Source organism: Rhincodon typus, chromosome 24 (genome assembly GCF_021869965.1).
Source record: "Rhincodon typus isolate 14 chromosome 24, sRhiTyp1.1, whole genome shotgun sequence".
Taxonomy (NCBI): domain Eukaryota; kingdom Metazoa; phylum Chordata; class Chondrichthyes; order Orectolobiformes; family Rhincodontidae; genus Rhincodon; species Rhincodon typus.
Window position 1 is genome coordinate 36,217,626 of NC_063355.1, and position 15,492 is coordinate 36,233,117.

General features: G+C 42.4%; 1 protein-coding gene across 1 annotated transcript in view; it reads left to right on the top strand.

The window, feature by feature from the left end:
* Positions 1-15,492, top strand: part of myo1ha (myosin IHa) — a 72,842-nt gene that overhangs the window by 21,628 nt on the left and 35,722 nt on the right. Inside the window, exons 8-15 of the mRNA XM_048611445.1 lie at positions 1,024-1,137; positions 2,350-2,421; positions 2,801-2,920; positions 3,765-3,832; positions 8,395-8,500; positions 11,964-12,044; positions 13,027-13,118; positions 15,282-15,376. Of these exons, the coding sequence (XP_048467402.1) occupies positions 1,024-1,137; positions 2,350-2,421; positions 2,801-2,920; positions 3,765-3,832; positions 8,395-8,500; positions 11,964-12,044; positions 13,027-13,118; positions 15,282-15,376 (748 nt within the window). The remainder of the gene's footprint in view (positions 1-1,023; positions 1,138-2,349; positions 2,422-2,800; positions 2,921-3,764; positions 3,833-8,394; positions 8,501-11,963; positions 12,045-13,026; positions 13,119-15,281; positions 15,377-15,492) is intronic.

The window sequence follows — 15,492 nt, forward strand, 5'->3', positions numbered from 1 at the left end:
CACATGGCTGGCATGAGCCTGATGCTGGGTAATTCTTACAACAGTCTCACCAGCTCAGACCCTGCCTCTGAGTGCAAATGTCTTGTGGATGTCAAATTGCACTCCAGAGTTTCTCACCAGCTGTCACCTCCAGCACAGAACAGCTCAATTCTGGCCAGACGCAAGTTGATGCAATCATGGCTTTGCTTCCAGTATGTGTGGACCCCCACCGTCCATCAATCTGCTCCACTTCGCACCCCCCACCCCCCCACCCCACCTCCCCCACTCCATGACCTGCAGTTTCAATTTTAGCACCTTAAGAAGTTCTGGTCTTCTTCATTTTGTGCTCAGATCTGTAGGATCCCCTTTATGAATACAAAAAAAGAACATCATCAGTACTGCCCTTTGGATGAGATTTTAAACTAAGGCTCCCTCTGCTTACTCCTGTTATTCAAAAGGGTTCTAAAAACTTCTACAGTGATATTGGAAGAGTCGGAAGGTCTCCCAGAGTTCTATCCCTCAACAATTCCATCATAAGCCAGTGAACTCACTGGGGAAAGCTGCTGTGTGCAAAAATATCTGCTGCATGTCCAGCTATAGCTTAACTTCAAAGTAAGTCTGTACACTTGATGCTTTGGTAGAGCCTTAGAGTCAGTCTAAAACGCTGAGCTTAAAGTCATCAATAAATACCAATGACCCATATTTGTTGCAGGTTACTAGAGGTTTGAATGGACCTTTCCTATGTTAGAGTTGATCTTTCTATGCATTTTCTGCGTAGCTGTAACATTATTCTGCATTATGTTCTATCACCGTAATGTACTTTTGAAAGGTATGATTTGCCTGGTTAGCATGCAAAACAATACTTTTCACTGTATCTCAGTACATGTGACAATAATTAATCAAAAAGATATCTGCTGACTTATTGAACAATCAGCTTCCATGACTTGATAGTGTCAAGTGAATGCCAGTTTTGAGGACCAGTTCTTTGGCCCAAGCTCCTGATTTATGTGTACAGACATTGATACCTTGCTTTTTATGTACCAGGACCTGCTGGGTGTTATAGCCAGTGTTCTGCACCTGGGAAACATCCAGTTCAATCCGGATAGCCAGGGACATGCCAACATCACAGTCGACAAGGAAATCAGGTGGATCTCCAAGGTAACAATGATAAGGCAACTGAGAGAAACTATTCAGAGATAGTAGAAACTGCCAATGCTGGAGAATTTGAGATAACAAGGTGTGGAGCTGCATGAACACAGCAGGCCAAGCAGCATCAGAGGAGCAGGAAAGCTGACGTTTCAGGTCTGGACCCCCATTTCTGAAGAAGAGTCCAGACCCGAAACATCACCTTTCCTGCTCCTCTGATGCTGCCTGGCCTGCTGTGTTCATCCAGCTCCACACCTTGTTATATGAGAGAAACTATTTCCTCTGACAGAGGAATCCCAAACATTGCCTTAAAGTTAGAACTAAGTCATTTAACAATGACACCAAGAAATTCTTGTTAAAAGGGAATGAAAATCTAGAAGTCTCTCCCCAAGAAACTATTAAGACTAGCTCAATCAAAAACGTCAAGCTGAGATTTTTGTTAGGTGAGGGTATTGAAAATTTTGGAATTATGATGTAGGGGAAGTAAAGAAATAAATTAAATATGACCCAACTGAATGGTGGAAGAGACTGAATTCATTTTTTTAAATAATGGGCTGATGTGAATGCTTCTGTAATGTTCAGATTAACAGTGTATAATCACCATTTAATTACAAAACAGCATGCGTACATGTTTGTTCTGTCTGTAATCATGTCCTGTCTCAGCCTTGCTGTGTATTAATAATGATACATATATATTGAACAGGCGCCTGGTCACTGTAAGCAGCAAGATTGTGTATATGCACTCAGCATGTTTTATCTCAACACAGTAGGTGCCAGCTATTAAAATAAAACAAAAAAAACTATGGATGCTGGAAATCTGAAACAGAAACAGAAATTGCTGAAGAAACTCAGCAGATCTGGCAGCATCTGTGGGTAGAAAGCAGAGTTAACATTTTGTGTCCAGTGACCATTCTTCAGAACTAGTAGTAGCTGGGAAAAGTTGGTATATATGCTGGAGACAGGGGTTGGTGGGGGGCAGAGAGTGGAGAGTGTAAAAGAGTAAGTGGTAGGTGGGGATGGAGCCCAGAAGGAGAGAAAGAGAGTAGACAGACAAAGGGATGTATAATGGGAAGCCAGAGAAAAAGAAAAGCTTCTTGTCCCCATTACAAATTGTCGTGATGAAAAGCTTCAAAATTGCCAGCCTCTTGTTTCAGCAACACTGAGGAGAATTCGTACAAAACGTGCACCTTTCTGCCTCTCTTCATCGTGTCTTTGTTTTCACAGCTGCTGGGTGTACATGTCCTAGTCCTGCAGGAAGGTCTAACTCACAAGAAGATCGAAGCCAAAGCAGATGAGGTACAAGAGGAATGGTTTCACAAAGACTTGCTGGGTTCTTGCGAACGAAGCTGAGACAGGGAATGTTGTGCAGTTCAACTCTGGTTGGCAAGGTGTACACACTCAAGCCTGGCCACTACTTTGAGGGCTTCTAGACTGAGTAATCCATGCTGTGTGGCTGAGGGCTTTTGAATCTGAGCTCCTTGAAGCCATGTGTTATTGTACAACCATAGATTTTCTATTGTCACCCTGGTTTGTTTGAGACCGAATGACATAATAGTTTATTTTAAATTGAAATGTGTATCAATTTCACTAAATGACAGACAAGTAGAATCTGGAATAATTGTAAAATCAACCAGCGTTTCACTCCTTAAATTCAGTTATTGTTTGTTTTTCACAGGTTTTGAGCCCTCTGAGTGTTGAACAAGCCTTTTGTGCTCGTGATGCATTAGCAAAAGCTATTTATGGACGTACTTTTACTTGGCTCGTTAATAAGATCAATGAATCACTAGCTAATCAGGTAAGGATAGGTATTCCCATAAATACAGCTCTAATCTGTCTGATTGTAATGCAGCTCAAATCTGGTACAGAGGAAAGCAGCTTTGATCTGGTACAAAGTAATGCAGCCTTAATCTGATAAAATGTAATGAGCCAACTAATTGGATACAGGATAATTCAGCTCTAATCTGGTGCATTTATCTCATGGAAATAAATGTATTTATTTCTATACAATTCGCACATAGCACAAATGACCATGTTTGCTGCATTTATGGCATTGACATATTCAAATACATACATCAGTACAAATAGATTGTTATATGTTTGTATGAGAAGGGGAGGTCATTTTGCTTTTGTTTGAAGGTTGATTCCCTGAGAGGGAAAGGGAGAGAGAGAAAGTCATGATGTATCGATAGGAAAGGAAGCCAGAAAGATAAATACTCATGTAATGCAATTAATTACTGTGCATAATTGTACATCTTTGAATGGGAGAGTACTGATTCAAACAGGAGAGCAAGCACAAAATTAAGAGCCTCACTGGAGATAACCTTAGAGCAAAAACAAGGATGAATGAGACAAAAGACTAATCACCAGGTCATTGATACAGTATGATCACCAAGCATATCTTTTTACAAATTTTTATAATTTTGTACTTGAACAAATGCTTTTTAAAATACATTTGTATGTTAGTGGAGTAATGCGGACTCTAAACATGGCATTCAGGAGAAGCATTGCCATCTCTATGCCACCACCTTCTTTATGATACCTCGAATTGAGCTAACCAACTCTATGTCCTGATTTTAACTCTTGGTCAGTTTTAGTGATTGATCAGAGAGTGATTTGTGATTCCAGTTTTTTTTTTGTAGGACTCAAGCAGAAAAACCGTGATTGGTCTATTGGATATCTATGGATTTGAAGTCTTTGATGTCAACAGGTAAGAATTTCTTGGGATGAACCATGTCATTTCTGAGGGATGTCAATGTAATGTTACAGCCAGGACAAACAAATATCAAACTTATTCCTGTCTTTCTTTCAGCACTGATTTCTTAGTCTGGTGTTAAGCCTGAGCAAAGACAATTGGCTCACCCACCGCAACAATTAATCAGCTTTTCATTAGCCAGCCTGCACCTTGTATTTAAAATGATTTGTTAAGTTTAATGGGAGTTCTCTCCTGGTAGAAGTGGACCCTACTATTAATCTAGTCACAATTAACTGGCAATACCTGGGATACATTCGGCTGCAGTTTGAGGCCACATCTGACAGACTGAATGAACCGTTGTTGATGAAAAGTCATAGTTGAATATTACCTGCCAAAATCTGGTTATATTCACGTAGACAGAAAATATCAGAAACGATGCAGCTTAATAAAACTTGTGTGCCATGAGAAATTACACACAACTTTTGTTAATGAGTGTGCCGTTGTGGAGCCAATTATATAGAATTGACTTTGGCCTAAGGCATTGCTATTAAGTAAGTCGCCCATTCCACACCTCATAGATTTCTGGTCTCCATTAAAGTCAATGAGAGAGAGAAATCAATGTGATGGATGCTCAATCAGATGCCTGTCATCTCACTCACCACCCCAAGTTAAATAACTTATAATAACTCCAATTCGCATCTGCAGCATTACAAAATGACCACTTTAGTCAGAAAACCAAACTCTTGAACAAATGTTAGAGTCCACTTCCAGGTGGATTACTATCAGACTTTGGTTAGTCAGTTACACTGCTTGAATCCGGACTCTCAATTTCCAACAATTTACAAGAAGTCAGCAATCTTGTTGAAAGGACTACGGTCACTTGATGAACTGGAATATTCACCTTTGATCTCCAGCTCCCTGAATTTAAGGCCATTCTAGATGTCATTGGGCTACAATGTGCTTCCTCTGATGTGGAATCAAACCGCTGACATTTAACCTGTAGAAGTTAAAATAATCTAAACCAGGGAGGGGGAAAGGGCACCTCCAGTGAAGAATGGACCAAAATTGCATCTTTTAAAGCATCTAACATGTGTATCATCTGTGGCTTATTTGGTAGCAACTGTGTCTGGGTTCAAGTCCCTCTCCAGGAGATGAGCACAGCAATATACAGCTTTCCAGCGCAGTGCCAGAGATATTTTCAGATGAGACATTAAACTGAGGACACAGGATAGCTTGAATGAATGTGAAAGTCTCCATTGTGTTGTTTTTAAAGGGAGAGTTACCCCTGAAGTCCTGGCTAATATTTATCCCTCAATTAACTTCACCCAAAAAATCATCTGGTCATTATCACAATGCCATTCATTTATTGAGCACAAATTGGTGACAGTACAACAGTTATTACTATTTCAAAAAGTATTTCATTGTTGCAACGTGCTTTGAAACATCCAGGAAAGGGCTATATAAATGCAAGTCTTTCCTTTTTCCTTATTTTTGTAGAAACCCTATCAGATTCCAATACGTTGCTATCTTAAATGGGTGCCTTGAACTGTTGTTGTCCTATTGACGGAATTGTTCCTTGCTTTGCTGGGGACTATCCAATTATCTGAATACACGTGATACCTGCACAGTAACAACAGGACAGTATGTGTCCTATCAATAATCCATTAAAAACAGACACCTGTGGACACACAGCATCTCATGACAAATTCATGGAGGGATTAACTGTAATCGTTACTCCCTTACGTTGAATACCTAGCCTTTATTACTCTCATCTCCATGAAAGCTCAGGAATATTTGATTTGTTTGATTGCTGGACTGTGCTGAGTCGCACGGATGAAGGGAGATGCTACGATTTGTGTCAGCCACCCCTGTGCCAAGGAGAGGGGACAAATATCAGTCAGCGCTTTCTGTTTTGCTGCTAAACACTGTTGTATATGAGTCTGAGATTGTCTGAAACGGTAATTCTTGATTGAGTGCCGCAAACATCACCCACGCTTATGAGATTATGTCATAGGACTAAGAAAGAGTAAAGATGGAGTTTTGTCTCTGCCTCTCTGCCCTTTTCTCTGAAGAAGGGTCTCAACCTGAAACATCAGCTTTCCTGCTCCTCTGATGCTGCCTGGCCTGCTGCCTTCCTCCAGCTCCACACTGTGTTATCTCTGACTCCTATGTCGGCTGTTCTTACTATCTCTGAGTTTGTCAGAGTAAGACTGGAGTCCAGTGTGTAACATAACAACCTGAGTGGTAATTGGGTCATAATCATGGAATCTGTAAATAGTCGCAGCAATTCAATAGATTCTTCTCAATAGACTCTTCTAATTAGACCTGAAAGGTGGCTATCTTAATGTGCAGCATGGTAGCTCAGTGGTTAGCACTGCTGTCTCATAGCACCAGGGTCCTGGGTTCAAATCCACTCTTGGGCAGCTGTATGTGTGAAGTTTACATGTTTTCCCTGTGGGTTTGCTCCAGTTTTCTCCCACAGTCCAAAGATGTGCGGGTTAGGTGGATCCCATAGTGACCAGGGATGTGCAGGCTAGGTGGATGGGTGATGGGAAATGCAGGGTTACAGGTTTAGGGTAGGGTGATGGGTTATGTGTGGGACGGTCTTCAGAGTGTCAGTGTGGACTTGCTGGGCCGAATGGCCTGTTACCACACTGCAGGGAATCTATGATTAAACCATATGGGATCACTTCAGGCTTGAAGGAACCCACACACAACAAACACTACTCGATGATTGTGTCTGCACAATGTATGGATGTCTGTGGACTTCAGCTCAGGTTAAGAACAGTGTTCATTGTGGTGGGTCCCGATGTCAAGTGGGCTGCCATCACTCACCAGCCTCACAGACAATGATCAGCCATTGGGGCAAAGCATCAGAGGGAAGAGCCTTTGGAACAGTATCCTAACAGGAGTCAGTATGTTAAGAAAGGAGGGGACGATGCAAGGACACACAGGTTGGAAATGCATACACATGCACCCTCCTTCCTTGTCCCTCTTTTCTAGCTGTTATAATGCATTGTCTGCTAATGTAAACTATTGTAGTCAAGTGCAGTAAGGACACAAGAAGGTAAAAACCAGGAGCAGGGGCAAATAATCCAGCCCCTGAGCCTGCTTTGCCATTCGAAATGACCATGGGTGATCTCATCTCTGCCTCAAGTCTACTTTCCTACCCATCCTCATAAGCCTTTAACCCATTAAGAATTAAAAATCTGTCTATCCCCTCCCTAAATTTACTTGACGTCCCAGTATCCACTGCAGTCTGGGATAGTGAATTTCACAGATTCATGACCTTTGAGAAGTAATTTCACTTCATCTCTGTTTTAAAACTGCTACCCATTTTCCTAAAACTGTGACCTCTCATTCTAGTTTGCCCCACATGAAGAAACATCATCTCCACGTCTACTTTATCAAACATAAGTTTATAAGTTCACAAGAAATAGGGGCAAAATTAGGCCATTTGGCCCATCGAGTCTGCTCCGCCATTTGATCATGACTATTTTTTTCTACTCATTTTGTGGGATGTGGGCATCACTGGCTGGCAAGCGTTTCTTGCCCATCCCTAGTTGCCCTTGAGAAGGTGGTGATGAGCTGCCTTCTTGAACCGCTGCATTCCTGATATGATCCTCACCCCAATTTTCCTGCCTTCTCCCTGTCACCCTTCAACCCATTACCAATTAAAAATCTATCTAACTCCTCCTTAAATTTACTCCCGGTCCCAGTATCCACTGCACTTTAGGGTAGCGAATTCCACAGATTCACCACCCTTTGGGAGAAGTAGTTTCTTCTCAACTCTGTTTTAAATTTGCTACCTCTTATCCTAAGACAATGACATCTCATCCTAGAATATCCCACAAGAGGAAGCATCTGCTCCACGTCTACTTTATCCATACCTTTTATCGTCTTTAATATCTCAATTTGATCTCCCCTCATTCTTCTAAATTCCAGAGAGTACAGGCCTAAACTGTTCAATCTCTCTTCATATGACAAACCCCTCATCTCTGGGATCAATCTAGTGAACGTCCTGTCAACTGCTTCCACTGCCACTACATCTTTCGTCAAATAAGGGGGCGAACACTGTACACGATACTCCAGGTACGGTCTCACCAATGCCTTGTATAATTGCAACAATACTTCCTTACCTTTATATTCTATTCCTTTAGCTATAAAAGCCAACATTCCATTTGTTTTCTTTATTATCTGCTGTATCTGCATGCTAGTTTTCTTAGTATCTCTTACACCTAAACTAGATCTCCTCTCATTCTGCTAAACTCCAGACAGCATAGGCCTAAACTGACCAATCTCTGTTCATAAGACAAGCCCCCTCACCTTTGGAATCAATAAGAGAGAAATTCTTCCTTTAGAGAGTTCAGGTTGGGAACCAAATGCATTAGGATAGGCAGGTGAATGGGGAAACCAGAGGGCAATCATGCTGTACCATTGGAGGAGAATGTTCTCACAATTGGGCTCATTAGAAACCGAACAGAACAGAGTGCGGCAAATTCAGACGGGCAGGAAAACATCAATGAAACTCCTCTCCTAAATGTATTTAATCAAGTGAATGACCTCCCTCTCCGCAGTTTCGAGCAGTTCTGCATAAATTACTGTAATGAGAAGCTCCAGCAGCTGCTGATTGAGTTGACACTGAAATCGGAGCAGGAGGAGTATGAAGCTGAAGGAATCCAGGTACAGTCAATTCTGCAATTGTCACTTTAACCTCATAAAACACCATGAGTTCAAATCTCTCATTGTTAACGTTTCAGGTCTGGTGACCCTTCCTCAGACCTCTGTTCTGAGGAAGGGTCACCAGACCTGAAATGTTAACTCTGTTTTTTCCTTCACAGATGCTGCCAGACCTGCTGAGCTTTTCCAGCAACTTTGTTTTTGTTCCAGATTTACAGCATCAGCAGTTCTTTCATTTTTCCAATCTCTCATTGTTCACTATCAAGGCTGTCCTTTAGATCACATTAGCTTCACAGCTCATGATGAATTTCCATTATTGGTTTATTCCTGAATGTTCAAGTCTGATAACCACATCCTTAATTATTCTGGAAAATCCATTTTGTAACAATTTATAACAATAACAACAATTTTAGTGGAATTTACTCTTGGGGAAAATGTGCAAATAACAGATTTAACAAATGCAACAAAAATAATGGCTAACCAAAACGAATGTTTATTTATATAGCACTTTGAACATGAAAGAACATTCCAAGATCTTTATTGAACAGGATTGACACAGTCAAATAAGGCAACATTGGAACAGGACTTACTCAATATTTTAAATTTGATCACAGGGTATTGCTGACTCGGCCAATATGTAATACCCATCCTTCAGACTTGAAAGTATGATAATGAGTTACCTTCTTAAACCATCGCAGTCCATGAAATTAGGCACATCACTGCACAGTTAGGGAGGTGGCGAATTTCAACCCAGCGAGAGTGAAAGAACAGCAATATAGTTCCAAGTCAGGATGGTGAGTGGCTTGCAAGGGAACTCATAGGTGATGGTATTCCCATGTATCTGCTGCCCTTGTCTTTCTAGGTGGTAGAGGTTACAAGTTTGGAAGGTGCCGTCAAGGGAGCTACCAGGTGAATTTTCCCAGTGCATCTTGTAGATGGTTTCCACTATTGCCACAGTGCAATAGAGTGTAGATGTCAAAGGTGGTGGATGTGGTGTCAATCAAGCAGGCTGCTTTATCCTGGATGGTGTCAAGCTTCTTGGAGCTGCACCCATCTAGGTAAGTGGAAGGGGTGAGAATTCCATCACACTCCTGACCTGTGCCTTGTAGATGGTGGACAGGCTTTAAGTTACTTGCCACAGAATTCCTAGCCTCTGACCTGCTTTTGCAGTTACTGCATTTGTATGGCTGGTGCATTTCTAATTTTGGCCAGTGATAACATCAGAGCTGTTGATAAACCATCTTGAAAGAGGATGGAGATGTAGAGAAGGACCCCACACTTGCTACATAACTCATTGGATCATATATTAAGCCATGTGAGAAGAGGAAGTCCCAAACCTTATTCTTGGCTAAATGATTTCATACAAGGAAGCAATGTGGATACTAGTGTCCTCTCTTCTTTCTGAATATTGTGAGCTAGGTGGAGGGGCTCATGTGGCACAGTGAGGCAGGAGGCCAAGGTTAAAGTTCCACCTGCTCTGGAGGTATGTAATAAATTGTTTTTGAACAGGCTTGTTATTAAATGTGGGGAGTAGGTGGCAGTATTGGAAAGGCATCATTATTAATTTAGTTTTAATTTCTTATTGTGAGTTGTGCCTGGACAAGTGAGAAGCATCAAGGAATGGAAGGTTCACTAGGATGATCCCTGGTACAGAGGGCTTGTCTCATGAGCAAAGGTTACACAGATTGGGATTCTACTCACTGGAATTTCGAAGAGGTGATCTCATTGAAACCTATAGATTTCTTAAGGGGCTTGAGGGGGTAAATGCTGAGAGGATGTTTCTCCTCATGGGAGATTTTAAGACCAGTGGGCACAGCGTCAGAATAAAAGGGCACCAAGTTAAGACTGAGATGAAAAGGAATTTCATCTCTCAGAGGATTGTGAGTCTTTGGAACTTCTTGCCACAGAGATCTATGGGGGCAGAGTCCTTATGTATATCTAAGGCTGAGATAGGTAGATTTTTGATCAGTTGGGGAATCAAGCATATGGGGAAAGGGCAGGAAAGTGGATACCAGGAATGTTGAATCAGCCATGATTCTATTGAATGGCAGAGTAGACTTGAGGGGCTGAATGGCCTACTCTTGTTCCTATTCCTTATGGTCTTATGGAATACTTTGGCAACAAGTTCCCTCTAAACTGTGCCACCTTGCAGAAAAACGTAGAGGGATGTAGCTTGGCAGCAACGTGCTGCTTCACATGCCGGGGGTTGAGGTATCCCGTTCATCCCTGAGCAGGCATCTGGGTTTAAACCCAGCCGGGTTGATAGGATGCCACTACATCAAGACAGTGTGCAAACACAGAGCAAAATGCTCCACAATTCAGCATTTACTGGCATTTCAACCTCAGGGAAGGTAACAAGGACGGTCGGTGTGAAAAATAGGAGGGTCACATTGCAACAACCTCTTGTGAGATTGGGTTTAATCAGAGTGAGATTGACCTTCCATTCAGTGATATCTTACAGCTGAGGACTCAGGGATAACACAGGGAAAATGTTGCCTCACTTTATTTAAAAAGTGCAAAGAAACCACTCACATTGTAGCATAAAACAAACGTCGCTGAAAATCTCCTTAAAAACAAAAGGCAAAAGAAAATAAGTCCAAGGTTAGGTTTTCTTCTGAACCCACCCAAGGGTTTGTATATACTCAATGACTGATTTATTTCCCAGTTCCAATTTTTCCTTAAGTTAAGAGTAGATGGAGGATAGGGGTGTGGGTGCACATTCCTCTCTGAGATGTTATCTCTGCTCAATACTAACTGTGTGACTTCAATGCCAAGGATGGCCCCAAGTCATGCTATTCCAATGGTGCATCACTACCATTTATTAAAGTGCTTCACAGCCAGAATTCTGGACTTAAAAGCATTTGCCAGTCAATACAATGCTGAAAGAGAGGCGGAAACAATATTCAGTGGTAACTCTCAAGAAGAAGTTGGTTAAATACTTTCTTTATTCGTTGATGAGATGAGGTTGTCGCTGCTAGGCAGCATTTATTGCCCATCCCTAATTGCCCAGAGGGCAGTTAAGAGTCAACCACATTGCTGTGGGTCTGGAATCACATGTAGGCCAGACCAGGTAAGGATGGCAGTTTCCTTCCCTAAAGGATATTAGTGAACCAGATGGGCTTTTCTGACAATTGACAATGGATTCATGGTCATCATTAGATTGTTAATTCCAGATATTTATTGAATCCAAATTCCACCAACTGCCATGGCGAGATTCAAACCCAAATCCCCAGAATATTAGCTGGGTCTCTGGATTAATAATCCAGCGATCATACTACTAGGCCATCCCCTCCCTAACACTTGAAGAGATAAAAAGACTGGCAAAACAATGGGGAAACAGCAGGGACTGGGACTTCTGGAAAGCTCTTCCAAAGAATTGGAACAGATGTGATGGGCCAAATGGCCTCCTTTTACCAGCATTCTATGATCTGATGTCTGTCTGACTTTATTCATCCTGTGTCTGCAGTGGGAGTCAATCCAATACTTCAACAACAAGATCATCTGTGACCTTGTGGAACAAAAGTACAAAGGAATTATCTCTATTCTTGTAAGAAAACAAGTCTTTCTATGTATTGTTTTATTAGAAGTAAGTCACCATCCCTTGTTGCTGCATTCCCATCATCCACTTCTTCCCTTTAATTCATTCCAGGGATGTAGGTGTTACTGGCCACAGCAGCATTTCCCCTAAGAAGGTAGTGGTGAGCTTCCTTCTTGAATGCGAGTGAGTAACTTGGCCATTTTTCTGCGGGCCTTGAGTCACTTATAGGCCAGACCAGATAAGGGCCGCAGCTTCCTCTCCATAAAGGACATTAACGAGACAAGACGGTGTAAAAAGGGAGCTGAGCCATGATCTAATTGAATGATAAAATCGTTTCAAAAAGCTGAATGGCCATTTAAATTCCTACATTCTTCCAGCAAGACCCTACACTGAAACATTGACAGAATTAGTTGGCTTTATTCCAACATTTGTCTAGTATCACTTTCCTTCCTTCTGAAAGCACTGACTTACATTAAACTTGGTATTACAAACAGCAGCAATCTCCCTCAGCCTCATGCATGTGTGAGCTCAGACAGCAGGCTACTGGACCATAATCACTGCCATCACAAACATGGTCCACATCAGGGAGAGCAGGTTCGAGGGCTGAATGGCCTTCATCTGTCTCTACATTCTAGAGCAGAGGTAAGAAGTATTTGTTCTACACAGTGCATTGCTATGATGTGGAATATACTGTGTGAAAGGGTGATGGAAACAGCAATTTCCAAAAGGGAAACAAAGTATGTACAGGGCTAAGGGAAAAGGGAAACAGAATGGCCTAACTGGATAGCTCAGATATAATGGGTTGAATGGCCACCCCAATTTCTACAATACTATTCACTGTTATTACAATGGAACTTGTTTATAAGTAGCCCTCAGTTTCTCCCCCATTAAGCGTTCTTCAGCTTTCCTGGGTTACCTGGTGGGAGACCTTTTCTGTATCTCTGTGTAATGTGCTGTTAACCGAGTGGCTTTCTGCTTCCTTCCCAACGAGGATGAAGAATGTCTGAGACCTGGAGAAGCCACAGACCTTACTTTCCTGGACAGACTACAGGAGAAAGTGGGAGCTCACCCTCATTTTGTAACGTGGGTATCTGAGGGGCTGTATATAAGCTCACAGCTTCTGTTGTCCCTCTGAGACTACAACTTTTAAATAAAGTTTTTTATGGGGTGGGGGGTGGGGTAAGGGATACGTTTGATAACCAGGAACTGAACACTTTCTTGTCTTCTTTTATTATTGAGAAGTTTGTTGTCATAGAGGTACAGTCCTGGAGAATAGAATAGAATGGTATGTGTTTTGACGAGCACAAATTGAGCATGCTCAGTCCAGATTGCGCTCAGCTCTGTCCCTCAGCTTTGGTTCGTGATTGGGAGCCGCACCCCCATCTCCTACCTACTAACCTCATCCCGCCCCCTTGACCTGTCCGTCCTCCCTGGACTGACCTATCCCCTCCCTAACTCCCCATCTACACTCACCTTTACTGGCTCCATCCCCGCCTCTTCGACCTGTTTGTTTCCTCTCCACCTATCTTCTCCCTTATCCATCTTTTATCCGCCTCCCCCTCTCTCCCTATTTATTTCAGAACCCCCTTCCCCTCCCCCATTTCTGATGAAGGGTCTAGGCCCAAAACGTCAGCCTTTCTGCTTGGCCTGCTGTGTTCATCCAGCTCTGCATCTTGTTGTCTCAGATTCTCCAGCATCTGCAGTTCCTACTATCTCTCACACAGTTTCCACTTGCTTCCAGTGTTTTTACACTGACCCCACAAAGCTTTCCCAGGACAAGGGGCAAATCAAACCCCATCCAAAGTAAATCCTCTTCTACTCTTAGACTCAAACTAGAAAAGGAGCCTGATCTGCTTTTTTGAGTTCCCCATTTCCCACATACCTTTAATATCTATTTAGGGGTAGCACCTTGGCTCAGTGGTTAGTACTGCTGCCTCACAGCGCCAGGGCCCAGTTTCAATTCTAGTCTCGGGTGACTGTGTGGAGTTTGCACATTTTCCCCATGTCTGCATGGGTTTCCTCTGGTTGTTCCGGTTTCCTCCGGCTGTTCCGGTTTCCTCCCACAGCCGAAAGATGCACAGCTTAGGTGGATTGGCTGTGCTAAATTGCCCACAGTGTGTAGGGATGTGCAGGCTAGGTGGATTAGCCATGGGTAATGCAGGGTTACAGGTCTGGATGGGATGGTCTTTGGAGGGTGGACTTGATGGGCCAAATGGCCTACTTCCACACTGTAGGGATTCAACCTCCAAGTGAATTCAATGAAGTGATGGAATTTGGAATCCACTTACTCGAAACTAAGCTTTGATCCAATTCTTGCATCTGTAAAGCCATAGACTTTATTTCTATCTGCCCAGGTTAGATCTCAATCCTCGTCAAGTGGTTAATGACCATGGAGCTGTACATTACAGCAATCGACCATCAGAGCGCCCCAGGCAATGGCATCATGCCCCCATTGTTGGATATTCACTGTTCCTTCTTTGTATTTGAAATAGATTCTTTCTTCTTAGCTACTGTACATGCCCAAGTAGAGTTCCAATTTCAATCAGATCCAAAATTTCTGATTAGGAATGGCAAAACCACACTCTTTAGAGACAGAAATAGTTTTTATTATTTTCCCAATCATTCTGGTCGCAGAAATCACCTTGGTGATTTAATTTAAAGACACTTGATTGTAAGTGATGATTTTTTATGACCCTTAGAGACATAGTGGACCAAACAAAACCCATCAGCCTGCTGCTGAGCCACACAGCTCACCACAGCCTGTGCTATCAGACCTTGGTATGTGCTGGTTTTGCTCACCACAGTTAGAGTAGAAGTTGAATAACAAATTGACCCAGTGTACATTCAGCCTAGGAGTATGCCTGTGCACTACTGCATGTGAGTCAATTCCTCTCAAAAGCGAAGGTGTGCAGGCATCAGTCAAACATAGGGTTGTGTTGAATTTTGACACATTAAGGTCAGATAGTCTCCTGCCCCTCTCTGTCGAAATTATACGTGGTTGAGTAGTGAAGAGCTGCTAGTGCCTATGGGATTGTGTGAGGAACACTATATCAGGAGAAAGAGGGAGAAACTGGAGAGATATGTGGAGATGCCAAACCAACTGTATTCTAGGCAAGGGAGGGAAACGTAGATGTTTACTTCCAAGTCTAAAGGACATTTAATTTTCCATGGATCTAACCAGATGATTGACTCCTACAAGGGTTTATAAAGGCTTATATCTAATTTGTTCTCCGTTATGTCTTACAGACACAAGTTGGCAGATCAGAAGACGAGGAAGACCATGTGTCGTGGTGACTTTAGGCTGCTACACTATGCGGGAGAAGTCACTTATAATGTTGTAGGTGAGTCAGGGTCCATGGACGAGGAGCAAGCTCATACATGATAGTCATTCCTAACCTACCTGTAACCTTAAGACAACAGGAAGATGCTGCAGATGCCGGAGGTCTGGATTGAAAAT